The 14805-nt window shown below is 48.9% G+C and overlaps 1 protein-coding gene across 1 annotated transcript in view; it reads right to left on the reverse strand.

The window, feature by feature from the left end:
• LOC144170727 (2-acylglycerol O-acyltransferase 2-A-like) overlaps positions 1-14805 on the reverse strand; it is a 43634-nt gene that overhangs the window by 13048 nt on the left and 15781 nt on the right. Inside the window, exon 4 of the mRNA XM_077700703.1 lies at positions 5153-5327. Within this exon, the coding sequence (XP_077556829.1) occupies positions 5153-5327 (175 nt within the window). The remainder of the gene's footprint in view (positions 1-5152; positions 5328-14805) is intronic.

A 14805-nucleotide genomic window follows, 5' to 3' on the forward strand; every position in this document is an offset into this window, starting at 1 on the left:
CCTGGGGTAGTTGTCAATAATCTGTTTATTGAGAAGGAACATGACGTCCTGTGTGGACAGTGCAGGTCGAAATCCTACCATATTGCGGGGAAACAGCTCCTGCCTTTCTATGTATCGCATACCTGAGTGTGAATCGCATTTTCAGCCACCTTGCCCACACAGGACGTAAGCGAAATGGGCCACATGTTGTCCGGCGTTAGAGGTTTGCCTGTCTTTGGGATGAGCACCACCGAGGCCGCCTTCCAGGAATCTGGAACGAGCCCGATCTCCCAGATTTTGTTGACTTCCTCAGTTAACTTCGCAATAGATTTTCCGCCCAAGTTACGTAAGAGCTTATTTGAGATTCCATCCGGGCCCGGCGCAGAGCGCCCGTTGAGTTCGAGTAGGACGTCCCAAATTTCGGGTTCAGTGAAACATGGATAGTCCGTGTCCCCGAAAGGGCCCAGAGGAAGATATCTGTCCGCTAACCCCTGCAGGAGGGCCTTTTCGGACACCCCTTTGCCTTTTGGCTGTGAACGATTCTGTCGGTAGCCAATCTCTGATTACCCTTGGACTGCGACTCATCAAGTAATTGTTTGAGGAGGTTCCATTTGCCCCCCAGTCTCATCTGTCCGTTAACGAAATCACATTCTTAGTTCCACTTGCTGTTTGGACAGTTCAATAGAGTGGGCCTCAATCTCGCGATTGAGCTCCGCAATTTTCTTGCGTAGTCTGCGATTGAGTCTTTGCGTTCTCATCCGGCTAGGATGGCATTCTTGGTCTCTAAGAGGTGTGCGAGACGCGCATCTATTCGATTAACCCTCAGGTCCGTTTTGACAACCTTGGTCGCAGAATTTGCATCCTCCTTGAGCCTTGCAAAAAGGCTGTCCAAGCTGTCGAATTCATTCTGGCCCTCCTTTCGCAATTTCCGAAAGGCATCCTAGTCCGTTACTTTATATTCACTGAGGGGGGCTGCGTGGATTGCTAGGGTAATAGCCACTATGAAGTGGTCGCTACCTAGATTCTCTTGTAAATTTTGCCACCTTGCTCCGGGAACGTTCTTGACGAACGCCAGTTCCGGAGTTGTGTCTCGGACTACTGACGTGCCAGTTCTCGTTGGGTAGTACGAATCCGTAATCAGTTCCAGCGAACAGTCCGATACCGCCTTTAGGAGATTGTTACCCTTGGTGGATCGCCCCGGGTAGCGCCAGGCGCCATGGGAGCATTAAAGTCTCCCGCTACCCCGGTGGGGGCTTCCTTGGCCAGAGTAACCGCTTTTGACATGATTGAAGCAAACGCCTGCCGGTTGTCTGACGGCGAACTGTAGACATTCAGGATGAATACACTGTTTTTGAGCCAGCTGTTGGGGATGATTTCGACCTATAATAACCTCCGCCCTGGTTTTGCCTAGCTGTAGTGCGTGTTCCTGAAAGGAGCATTTTCTTGCGATCAAGGTCGCCAAACCTTGCTTCCTCTCATCGCGCACCGAGATGACTCTATAGCCCGGGAAGGTTAACGAGTCACCGAGAGTTTCCTGTAACATAATTACGTGCGGTTTGACCACCTGTGAAGCGACAAACTGCTGCAGCGGAGCCCTCCGCCTTTTAAAGCTAGCACAGTTCCACTGCCACACGACCAGCTCATTAGTGTCGCCCGCCATGATTACTGTTCTGAATTAGCCACTGCCTTGCCGGGTTTTGTGCTACCGCGCCTGCAGGCGACTGTGCTCTGCTTGGCCCTTTCGAAGACGAGCGTGGTGTAGCCAGTGCTACCTGAGTACTTTCAAGAGACGACATCCATTTCAGTATGGTAGTCATGTTATCAGCAAGTTGTGTAATCGATTGCTGCATGCTTTCCAGAACCTTGCTGTTGGACTCGGTCTCCATAGGGTCTCCATCCCCTTTTGGGTGCGAGGCCTTACGTTTACTCGAGCGCGCCTGTGCCTCCCCAGGTGGAGGCATCTGCTGTCTCTCGCTGTGCGAGGAGTGAGATTTGCGGAACGACTCAAAGTCAGTCCTCATCTGTTGAAGCTCTGCCTTTAGGCGAGCATTCTCTTGGATCAACCTAGCTACCCTGGGGTCTTCCATATGCTCTGGCAATGCAACCTGCGTTACCTTTGGTGGCGGAGCCGCTTGCTTCAGCTTGACCCGATCCGCCCAGGTAGAGTCTTCCTGGATCCGCACCCTGGAGTGAGAGCACCCCCTGGAATAGCCGCGTCGGAAGCCAGCTGGTGTAACGCAGCGCCCCCTCCTGCGAGCACTGGCGACGCTGGAATCACGTGACCGGCCCTCCTGGGCCAGCTGTAGCTGGGACCGGCCCTCCTGGGTCAGCTGTTGCTGAGTCTTCTTGGCGCGATTTCGGCGCCGTATTCTCCGTCGCACGACGTAAGGAACTTCAAAGCGTCCTTGGCACATTCTGTCCGCCGTGGGATGTGGTCCTCCGCAAAGGGCACATTTCAGCGAGCACTGGTGATCTTAGGGTGGGGAGGCGATTCCACAGCCTCTGCACACCCTCTTGTTGGGGTTGGGGCAGACGTCAGCCCTGGGGTTGGGGCAGACGTCAGTCAAGAGAAAAGTTGCGATAATTCGCCAAAAGAACCACTCACTGAAAAACATATGGTATCAACGTAGTCCTCAAAAGAAGCGACGACGAGTGATGCCCATATTAGCCACAGGGACCACAAATTTCCGACCGAAAATATTTACAGAAGCGGGAGCCGAAGTTTCCACGTCCGCACTAGTCGGCGCCCCTGGTGGCCTTTCCGTTCCAAGCAGAACGCGGAACCTATCTAGTGGAACCTTTCGTAACTGTTGCCGCTTGATTTTTAATATGCCGCCGGAAGCTATAGTGGCACGGCTGACAGCAGGCGACAGTGGGAATTTTTTTTCTGCAGTGGATGTAGCATTTCATTTCGCAAAAATCAAGCATCCATAAATTTTTTTTATAAAGGATAATTGCGAATATCACTCATGTATCGATTTTCTGCCGTATATTTGCGCAGTGTCTTGTTCTTCTTCAACAGTGTTGACAAGTATGAACATATAAACCGGACTTAGTAGACGTTTAGATTTCGCTGTGAGTATAAAAGACTATTGCGCAGGCTTTCTTTCGCTTTGGCCGGCTGCCTGAACCGTGTCACAGGCAGACAGACATGCAAACAGTAGCCCAAGAAAGACGAAGTAGCCCAAGAAAGTAGCCCAAGTAAGTAGCCCAAGAGAGACTATCGTCTTTTAAAAACCGCATTCATTTGAAAGTTAGCTTGGCCGCAACACAACTTGTCGACAAGCAGTTTTCTTCAAATTCTAGACTATAACAGCTTCCATGTAATTACTTGAACGTTCGACCAGCACATTACTTTGCAGATAGCATGTATTCAAAGTTGATCCTCGCACAAAAGCGTCTGTAAGCTACGTCTTTTGTTGCACGAGTGAAAGCATACCCGCGGGGATGGTAAAGCTGCGCCACAGCGGCTGCCGCTCATGCAGAAACCACGTCACGGGGAAGCGAGTAACTAGAGATGCCTGATAACGAATTAAGTGAGTACAGGCATGCACAAAGCGCGCCTGCGGCGAAACGAAAGTTTTTTGAGCCTCGACATGGCGGTCCGTGGCGGCAGATGGCGCAGCAATGCAGATTTCTGCCGCGATCCACCACGCAATGCACGTACCGCAAACTTTTGCGGCCGACAGTCCCTACATCGGACAGATCTGAAAGCCCCTCCACTGTGTCGCTTCTGTGAAAAAATTGAATCAGTTAAACATTTCTTCCTTTTATGCCATGTGTTCTCTAATCTACGAAGAAGACTGCTAGAGACTGGCCGGCGACGCCTGGAGTGCCACTGGTTCTTCCTGTGTTATTGTCTTTCGGTGGCACAGCGATTGGACGCTGCCATGGCGATATAGGCAACACCAATCGCTCACGTATTTGGGCGAAAACTCGTGTGCCGTTTGAGACTAGTATGATAATGCATTGCATTATCTTCATATTACCCCCCCCCCGTTCACAGTACTTAACGCCATGTATTTGTATACGTAATTTCGCTTCTCCTTTGTCTTCTTTATAGCGATGACGCCTACAGACCAATCTTTAGCATCGCTCGTCATCCACCGTTACTGAGTGGAATGGCTCATGATATTTTTATATTTATTTTGGCTTGACAATGCTTGTTGTACCTGCCATCGTTATCATCCTCATCATCAACAACAACAACACTAAAAACAGCCTTATTTCTACCGTATACGAGAGGCTGTACTAGTTACTTTACGTGCACATTTAATACAGAGCTCTGCTTGAATACGCTGCCCCATCACCCCAGCCGGCTTCCACAGTTGCGCACTTCTGGCAGCTTAGTTGAGGATGGCAAATGCAAGCGCAACTATACTGATCTCTCTCTCTCTCTCTCTGTCAAGAGCGAGCAGGTGCTTTAGCCAGCGGTTTTGTCCAGCTCTTGCGGACGGAAGGACGAACCGGTGAATGAATTAATAGACGGAGGTTGGCTTCCTGAGCGTGTGACGGGCCGCACACTAAATGCACCCATCCGCTGTAAAGCAGGTTTTCAGAGCGGCATTTCTTAACGCATGTATCTGTAATATCAGTAACTATCAGTAACTACTCTATCAAGGGCAGCCTGTGTCAGGCGAAGGTGAACTGTAATTTCCATGTTATTTTGTACTTTCCGCGCACCCTTTAAGCTGCAGTTGCTTACGGAAACATAACTTGCAGCCCGATTGAAGCAACACTGCCTGCCTCATACAAAACGTTTCTAATGAACCACCGTGCACATTGTTGGCGCCTAGTGCGGGGTAGGCACGGTTCTGTGTACCTCCTCAATAACCTATGAACATGCAAAAAAAAAAAAAAAAAACATGTTGCGAAGCCGGAAACGCTGAGAGTCGCGCGGCATGTCGTATTTCTTCAACACAACCCCCACCCCCCGCGCGCTGGCCACAGGTATCACCTCTCTGTATGCGACGCCTTCCATTCAGTACTCTAGGGAGTCCAATCGTATGGCACGCGGATGGATAGCATTATCCTTTCCTGGCTGAACAAACTACAGATTAGAAACAACGAATTGTTGGCATCGAATATTCATTTCCAGATGCATGGGCAATGCGGCCTGCGTTTTTCGATGACAGTGCACACATTCCCCCTCATGTCGCAGTCACTCACGTACCCATGCTTTAAAGCGACGCGAACGAAGCCCCTGCGGTTGGTCAGGACCAGCTTGTAGATCCCGGGGCGGGATTGGTGCAACTCAGCCTCGCCGCCCACGATCACCACAGCCGCCTTGCCCGGCGTTTTGCTGCTCAGTATCCAGTCCAGGCTTTCCCGGGATGCGACACATACTCCTGCGTATAAGGGTCGATGAGTTCGCTAAGGCGAAAATCAACAGTGGCACGTTTTATTACAGCAAAAACTCTGCCACGCTACATCTTTCGAGACCATTTATGGCGTCGTTTCGACCTTAGGCCGCCGGCGCGCACGCGGCGCATTTCTTTCTTATCGCTTCGCGTGCTCGAAGATTCTCCGTTGCAGTAAGTACCCCGCAATCGTCTTCGCAAGCGTCGTTTCACCTAGCGGCGGCTGGGCAGCCTGTACGTGCGGTTTATTGCAAGGGAACCACGTGACTAGACGAGGGTTTAATGACTGATATAAGTTGTATTCACTCAGGTTGTATAGCGAGAGCGCTGGGTTGCCAGCGTGCTCGCTATACCGCGCTGCTTTCCTCCGCCCAGACGCCTAGCCCCATAGAGTTTCTTACAATATACACTAGAGAGGAATCCGGCGCTAGCGTCTATGCGGCTCACATCTAGGCCGTCTGTGTCGTCATGGGCCGCCATTATACATAGCGCTCGCCTCAGTTTGATCATTGGCTTGGATTGAAACGTTTTAGTGACCGCAAATTTAAACAAAGTGCCACAAAAACACGAAGAATAGTGTGCAATTAAGTAAGTGGAAAACAAAAACAGGCTGTTTTGAAACTAAGGAAAAAGGAAGTAAAGCGTATTTCTGCCGGAACCGTTGTGCCTGCTATTCCGCAGGTCAAGGTTGTAGTTACGAGCAAAGTTAATATTTGGGGGGAAACTCATTAGAGACTCTGATTTTATTAATTTTGTTATTATTGCAAATAATGAGTTGCTTGAAAAGTTTCTTCGTTTGGTCCTTCCGTCATGTACGTTGCGGTGTTGCTTCGACAAGACAAATCGAACTTTCTCGATGCTTCGAGAAGACCTGTTGCGCTGTTCACTGCGTCGCCTGGAGTACCTGGCCCCTTGCGTTTGCCAGTGCGCTGGCCTACATAGCCTGCGAATTCCAGTAGGGTACGTCCTCTCTGCGTTCAGGATTTTCTTTTATATCAATATTTTCCCAGCGGTTGCTGAGAAGGCTTAATAGGCTTAAAGCTGTCATACCGAACTTGACTGGGCCCGGAAAGCCACTACAAGACACCCACTGCGTATCCCTCCCTAAATACATAACAATGCGCACCACATAAGAGGAAAAACTAAACTACACAACGCAGCCTGACCGCTGTATCTTTGAAAGGAGCATGTTTACATGCACACCTATGGTAAAAGAAACTGACTAAAACAAATTTTATTATATTGCGACGTGGCGGCAGAACGGATGACATGAACCATGGATGGTGCTGAAGTGCTCTATTTACAAAAGTGATGCAATCTATTTACAATTCGCCCATCACAGCTCGGGCACTGTTCCGCCCAACTGTCTTCGTCTTTGTCGGTAGAGGATGTCCGTGGCGCTACGCTGCCCTGTCCACTTCCTCTCCTTCTTGTTACACTTCCCCCCGGCGAAGGCGACCGTCCCGGTCGAGGTCCCAGTCAACAACCAGCGCGGTGAAGATGAAATGAATACAAACAATGAAGTCCTTGCCGCCACTGATGACGATGACGGAATAAAGAAGATGAGCCCCAGAACAGCGATGCCCGTCGACGCCACGAAGGAACCTCAAAACCCTTGGAATAACACCGGAGAACTGGGCAGGGGAACGTCGTCGGCTTCTGGTCGGGTCGCGGCAATTTAGGTCGGCTGGTCTCGGCGGATCACAGACAGGGGACACCGGGCTGGGGAATGGTCAGGTCATTCGCTCACCGGGGCTGGGGTAGGCCGACGCGATCCTTGAGCCCTGAGGTGGTCGCTTCAGGAACCGAGACGAGGCGAAGCTGGAGGAACAAGATGGGCATGAATCCGCTCCTCCACCAAAATGTTACGTGGTGGCAGGACGAATGACATGAACCATGGATGGTGCTGAAGTGATCTATTTACAAAATCGCATAGTGAAGTGATCGCACAGCGTGCAGAGGCCACACGGCAGCTGGCTCGCCAGCGCATTCGATGTCAGCAAGTAAATGATGCTCGGAGGTATAATGCCTGTCCCAGAGAGGTTAAATATCGACCAGGAGACCTCGTCTGGCTGTGGAGCCCTGTTCGCCGGAAGGGTTACTCAGAAAAATTGATGCGTCGCTACTTTGGACCCTACAAGGTTCTGCGCCAGACAAGCGACGTGAACTACGAAGTTCTTCCTGAGGGCACAGTACGTTCTGCTCGCACCACGTCACAGTCCGACGTCGTTCACGTAGCACGAATGAAGCCGTACTACACCCGCTTGTCTGAATCCTGAACTGCTGTGTTGGCCGTGTGACTCTCTGGACCATCAATCGGGACGATGCATTCTCAGGGGAGGGGGTAATGTGCCGCATGCCTGGGAAATTATCCCTGTTTGGGTGTGTGCCTCTTTAGGAACGTTGGGGGCGAGAAGAAGAAGAGGCTAAGGTGCTACCACGGCAGCTCTGGTTGTGCGTCAGCTTCGGTGCCATCTGTAGGTCTTTTAAACCCAGTAAATACTGCTTTTCTACCTCACTTCGTGACGTTCTCCTCAACGTGAAAGCTGTCGGAAGCGCAGAGCAGTGATTCGCCATAATGGGCTGTGGTGCCGTTATCCGCTCACTGTACCACTTATCACGCTCTTCGCCTCAATGTCTCACTCCTCTCTTGATGAATTGAACGGAGGTTTGTTCAATTCAATTGAAATTATCCGCATTCGCAGTGCTCGCGCGCCTTTGATTAGAACAGAGCGAGCAGGAGTTCTGTTCCTTTTTTGTTTGCAGTGAAAAAGCAGAACGAGAGAGCAAATGCGGAGAGCGGCGACGTCAAGCCGAGCTTCGGAACTGCGACGGCATGGTCTATAGCGGATATGGTGGCTGTGGTGACATTGGCTATGGGACGGCTGACGACCTAATTGCTAGGGAAACGTCAAGTCGAAGCTCTGCCAGCTCGCCCCCCCCCCCGCCCCTCTTCCTTGCTCTACGCGCCACTCGTCGTATTACTTCTCGAAGTGTCCTGTGAACGTTTGTACACGTTGTAAAATAAAGTTTGGTGGGAGTGCAGGGCTTATTAAGCGGCAGTAGAGAGTAGTGACGAAATGCCGATACCTTTGAGCAATAAAAACACCGACCCGAAGTCAATGCTGAGGCTCAAGCGAGAAGACAGGACCACTGAGGTAGTTAGAGCGAATTCACGGTTAGCATAGTTTGCGAGAGGAGTGCCAAAAATGCCGTGGAGTGAACTGCTATAGCGGGCCCAAGTCTTGAGCATCGGGCCAAACCTACACTCTAAAATTGGTCACGCGTAGTAAGCGTGAAACACGCTCTTTTGCACGGTAAACCTCGTTTTGAACACCACGTGACTTAAAATAAACGTGTTTTTTTTTTTCATATAGGCGCGAAGCGGGTCGGGAAAACCCATATTCGCTTACTTTTATGCCTGGTATAAGATTGCATGCATGTGAAGCGGAAAAATCACGCTAAGAAAAGTCTCCCGCCGGCGATCGCGCCTCTCCTAATCACGCATATAGGGCTCCTGCGCTGGAGTTTGGCGACATGCAGCGTCCCCTCGTGTCCAACGTGTCTGGGTAGTACAAAAGCAGACGACCCTCGCCGCCCTCCATGTGTTTTCAATTACAAGCCAGTGCGAAGAGTGGTTTTGATTATTTTAATCATGTTGTGGCGCATTTAAATGACTGCTACTGAATGAAATAGCCCATGAAGTAGTTGCAGGGGCTAAACAAAATAATATCCGCTACAACGACCCGATTTATCGGCATTTTTTCGAGCGAGCTGTCGTGATCGTAGCGGCGTGGGGCAGTATCGCCAGGTCGCGTGGTATAACTTCCTGACGATAATTATAGTTCGTTCTTCTTGCGTGCGGTCGACAAAGGAAGGTTCACAAGTAGCATAAACAGAACGTTGCTGAGCCTTAGCTAACTTTAAATGGTTGCTTCAGCGGGAGCATGCCAGCGGACGCGAGAAGCGCAGCCGATTCAGCTGACGCGGCTGGTCTGGCACCACCTTGAAAACGGGTGGAATATTTGTTTTGTATTTTCGTAAACTAAATGATTATTGCTTAACATTTTACAGCCACACGGTTTACGAACGGCAGGGTACACGTATACTAGCGAGTAGGTGAGGCAATACCATCAAATAAACAAATTGAGCGCAATTAAGGACGCTAACCAAGCACCGAATCGCAAGTCCGTTGCCTGCTTAGATGTGTACTTGCATATTTATACAACATAACGCAGCCGCATACACGGTGCGCGGCCGAAATATTTGCATACGATCGTCACTAACTGTGTTGGTTATCTTCTGTGCAGGGGTCGTCGCTAACCATATAAACGGCGACACGCCAGTTGTGTCCTGAAATGGGGTTAGATGGCAAGGCAAGAACAGAGAATTATCGCTTCCAGTTGCACTGTCCCCCATCTTCCCACTTGGCCAGATTATTGTGAAATATTATTGGCAATTCGCTGAATTTTTTCTCTTTGCCTTGAAAGCTCCCCTCCCCCCCTTCACCCCGATATGCCGTCCAGCACTCCGCCATGTCGCCTTCATGCAACTCGGCCGTACACCTGAAAACGTTTCTGGCCCTTATTATAGTCTATTAAGTGCGAACTAGGAATATATTATGCAAGAACGTAATTAAATAAAGTGAGAGCAACAAGGAAACGGAACGGCCACTTAGTTCGCCCGACCAGTTTCTTTTACGGCCACTACTTTCGCAATCACCAACGTATCACCCTTCTGACGCTCGCTGCATTTTGTGACTCATCCACGGAAAAACGGCAAGCTAGCGCTGCAATATATATTCGTAACGATGATGCAAACCAGCAGTGTTTATTATAAATGCACGCAAAAGTGCGCAGGTGCACAAAAGCACGGCTCACCGGAGCTGACGAGGCTGTGGTCCGCTATACTCTCTGGCTTTTACGCGCGATCATCGCCGATTGCGTTACTCTTCTTATTAAATTTGATCGGCTGTTGCTGAAAAGTCCCTGTCAAAAAGTGTATTAGCTTAAACAAGAAGCTTTCACTTCGAATTTCACTTCATACGGCCATCGGTCGGTGAATCTGCGAGTGGCAGAGCGCAGTCACCGTCCCAGAACTTTCCGCGACTCTGTAAACGTATTTAGCGCTGCAAAGCTTTTCCCCCTAATGCCAAGTTGTTCGCCGGAGGAGATCGGACGTGTCGGGGATGGACTGAAGACCATATGGCAAAACAATCGGGAGTATGCAGCTAATTTTTCTTCTGTCAACACGGGATCCTATGGGACCCCCGCAGCTTTGTACTACCCGGAAGTACTAAGCTGCGGGGAGCCGGTTTCGCAGCGCCCCCTGGGCAGCGCAGGAGGCCTATACATACCCTGATACATAAAGTTTCATACTAATTACTAGAGGGGACACTGGCGCTAGTGTCTATGCCAGCCGCCGATCGTCTGCTACAACCCCCATGAGGGCGGACATGCCTGATTGACGTGTGGTTTTCGAACTTGGCTTGACCCAGCCGTTCTTGCCTTGACTCAAAATACTTTTTTCTAAAATAAAAAAGCTATAACTAATATTTATTAGTATATAAATTATTAGTCATGTAAACACCTTTTACTCTATGTTTATTAGAAACTGAGGTTTAGAAGTATTCGTTTATAAGACGGCCCGAGATTTGTAAACTGTATGCTCCACTGAGTTTAGCGGAGCCGGCAATGTGGCCACGAAGCCCTTTTAGGGGCAAAGCTCCTTAAGTCATGGGTCTGTTCATCCCTTGTGCCTCGTGGTACGTGACCGCCGCATGCTTTCGGAGATGTCGCAAAGCGGGCCGCGTTGCACGCGCAAGAACCGGCTGCAACCGGCAGCGCAAACCCGGCACCGGGAGCGCGAGCTTGTCTGCGTTCGCCAACGGAGGCGCGAGCGCACGTGCATTGCGAGGGGGAGATCACGCAAGAGATCACGCCACGAACGCAGGCAGCCGTTCTCGGAGATCGAATGAGACGCAAGGACCTTTGCTCGTTTCCTCTCGTCATGTTCGAGCACAAGTTCGCCCTAAATAAAAGTTCTTTCTTTACCGTTGTGTCCCATCCTACGTGACAAATTGTGGTGGAGGTGCGGGGTAGTCCTCGATGGCGCGGGGTCTTTCACCAGGTCTGGGCCTGGGAGCATTGACTCCGAAAATAAAAGTTGATTTGTACAATGTACGCACACAGTCTTACGTCTTTCTTAATGATGTAATGGGCGAACGTTCACGGGAGAGTTACGGCTACCGATGATCTCCCCCTCTTGAGCTTCGCCCCACCTATCATTATTTATTCCGTGGATATGGCGTGATTTTTTTTTTTGCGTGCGAGTCGGTGATGGCGTGCGGCTTTAGAAAGGCCGTTGTACAGCGTTTAATTTCGTTCTGGAAGACTTCTGGTAGGGGAGCGACGCGTCATATACCCCAAGTAAGTACACATGTTCATTTCCACTCATAAGTGTAACTGTTGTCGCCTTTTCGGGCGTGCGGTCGGCGCGTTGCAAAATCGTAAAAGGACGCTGTAACAGCTGATCGTTTACTTCGATGCCTTAAACAAGCCATAACGGCCAACTCGAACATATGCGCCACCGCTGTTTGTCGCTAACACTTTCACGGTGTTTTATTGACCGGATGGTTAATCGGCTTCTTAATATGTTTGTTGTACTAGTCGTGTATTCTTGTATGTATGTCTTGGCCCACTGTAGAGCCGTTTCTTTGTGAAAATGTTAATTTTATATATTGAGAGCGACAAGCGTACGAAGCAGGGTATCTTATCAGGCCACACAGCAAAAAAAAAAAAAAATATTCGTACTTCATTCATGGTAACCTTCCAGAAGACGGCCCCTTCTTGCTAAGAGAGGCAGGCAAGCAGGTCGTTAAAACTGGAGCAGTGGGTTGCCTCTTACGGGAGTTACTAATTTTGTGAAAATTCCCGTGTAGAATGTTTTCATTGGATGACCAATAACGCGCAGGGATGACCAATAACGCGCAGCACCGTGTGTGTACGTTGCACGCCCACAAGACTGCCCTTCTGCGATAACTGTCATCGCATGCTCAAAGACTGTGCCAACGAGGTCTCCCGCCCAGATGTAGTCAGGTACGCGTGTGAAATTGAAGGATCACGTTTTTTTTTGTGCCACGCATACAAGCGTGCCGAAGCGAAGAGACAGTTTGAAAGTACGTGCGAAGGTGTCAAACAGTGTAAATGTTTCTGGACAGGTGGTGCTTGCCTAAATAGCAACTAAACAGTGCCTCTGCGGTACCATTTCCATAATACACAAGCTGTCTTCATGCATTCGTTGTTCTGAAGCCGTTCCGCAATAAGTTCAAAACATGTATCCTTTTCGCGTGGTGCTTGTTCAGTCTTGAATAATCCAACTGCTAAAGTCATGTCTTGTTAAAGCACAACCTTTGAAAACATTGTTGGGTTCCTGGGAGTTCAGTGTATGTGCCTACTCTTTCGCTTATTCAACGTCGACACGGCAGCACGCAGCTGATCGTAATTGTGTGTTTTTACGAAAACGTCACAGCCACTTAATATTTCATATTGCCGGATCACCTTGTGTAGGTAAGCATGTTAGTGTGCTGGATTTTAAGATAGCGTTTTAAAGGAGCAGAAGAGCAGGCAACACAAGAAGCTGCACCTGGCATGCAACCAGTTTCCAAGTCATTGGATGAATGATCAGCAGCGCAAGACGGGGCAAGCATACTGCCAGCCTGTGAAAAACACCACAATTCTAGCGAGGAGAACCCGCAATAAAAGCAAAAGGGTTTTAGGAGAGGTTGACGGCAATTATGTGTAAATAGTAAAAAATAATCGTTTACATTGAGCTGCACAATAAAGAGAAAAACAACTGGTGAGGTGAGTGTCTTGCAGTGCTATGGAAGATGTTCTTTGAATCTGGAGTGTTAGGCACTCAAGATTCAAACAAATTTTCTCGGGTGCTAGAAAATTAATCGTTCAAGACCATTCGTTGTATGTATAAATATGACTCATAGCACTTGCTTGACTTTGCAATAGCCTAGGCAGCGCATGATACTAACTTCATTTAACTACTAGTAGCATGAACAGTCGTTTGAAGACTTGGGGACGTGTTTATTGAACTGACAGACTGAAGAGGAAGTATTCTGTGTGGTGTCTGAGCCCACTGTGTTCCATACGTGGTATTCACACGAGGGACTCTTCTGAGGAGAGTAGGGGTGAGGAGGAGGGAGAGCTCCACGTCCTCGCTGCCCATTTGAATCCACATTAAAGCCAGGTTCGATCGTGCACCTTTGACAAACTGTTTTTTTTTTTTTTGACGCCGCTGCCACCTCCAACAAGATATGGATGAAGGCGGGGCGTAGGGAATTGGCTTTCACCACGTAAATGTCACTTAAAACTGACATTATGCGTTGTGGCTGCAGTGTTTTGTTTGTGCATTTGTGTGCAAATACTGAATTGAAAAATGTTAACCTACCATCGCCCAGCTTGGACTGGAGTTCGGCTTAAAAGATTCTGATCAATGTGGTACAAGGCTGCCTCACCTACTTCTGGCTGTTTTCAAGTTCAAGATTGTATCCACCCATTGCTGTTCACTGGGGCTGTATATTGTCGTGCCGAGTGTATGCTGTTTTGAGAACCTTGTTTTGTTTGTTGATCAGATATTGTAGCCCTGTTTCTTTTGCGCTGGCAGATGCTGATTGAAACACTTTGGCTCTACAGCTATAAGCTGTTCCAGGGTTCCTTTCATGTAATCCTTTTACCGTAGCCTAACATACGCATGTGTTCACCACTTACAGTAACTATTTTGTTGGTTCCTGCATGAGGCACCTATGCAGGTTGAGAACATGGCTATGCAGGTAGGTAGCTACAAACTAAATCCTGGTACCAAAATATTGACTGTCGCTCTTGCATGGACCGATAAATACATTAATGCGACTACTTATGCCTTCATTTATTATCATTGCGTAGTGTGCATATTTGCTTCTCACTAGCCTTCAAACTTTTGAAACAACTTCCTCCAAATTAGTTGGTACTATTAAGCAATGCTGTACTTATGTTATTAGTGTTAGAGCGTATGACGGTGGCGAGTGCTTTTTTTATAGATGAGTGAAACTGAATTATTCACTTTGCTGTTGGCACAATAAATTCACACTTTGCACTCTCCAACTCTTTCTGCGTCTGCTCAATATGTCTGTCTCCAGGCTCTGAGACAGGGTTCCACTACTGCAAACAGTTGTTACAGCAACACCTGCCAGTGGATGGGACAACACTGACCAATGTACACTGACAGCAGCTTCATTGAATAGCAAGCATGCATGCCGGTGATCGCCTCTTACAGGCATATAGCTTCATCAGTACATAGCTATGTGAGCCATAGTCTATGACCCAAAAGTCCTGGTAGGTCCCCAAGTAATCGTTAGCACGTTCTGTTTCAACAGGTAAGGCCTATATACCGTTGCATATGTACATTTGTCAATCCA

This window comes from Haemaphysalis longicornis, unplaced genomic scaffold, assembly GCF_048455015.1.
Source record: "Haemaphysalis longicornis isolate Haplotype H1 unplaced genomic scaffold, Haemaphysalis longicornis Haplotype H1 scaffold_2, whole genome shotgun sequence".
In the NCBI taxonomy this organism is placed as follows: Eukaryota; Metazoa; Arthropoda; class Arachnida; order Ixodida; family Ixodidae; genus Haemaphysalis; species Haemaphysalis longicornis.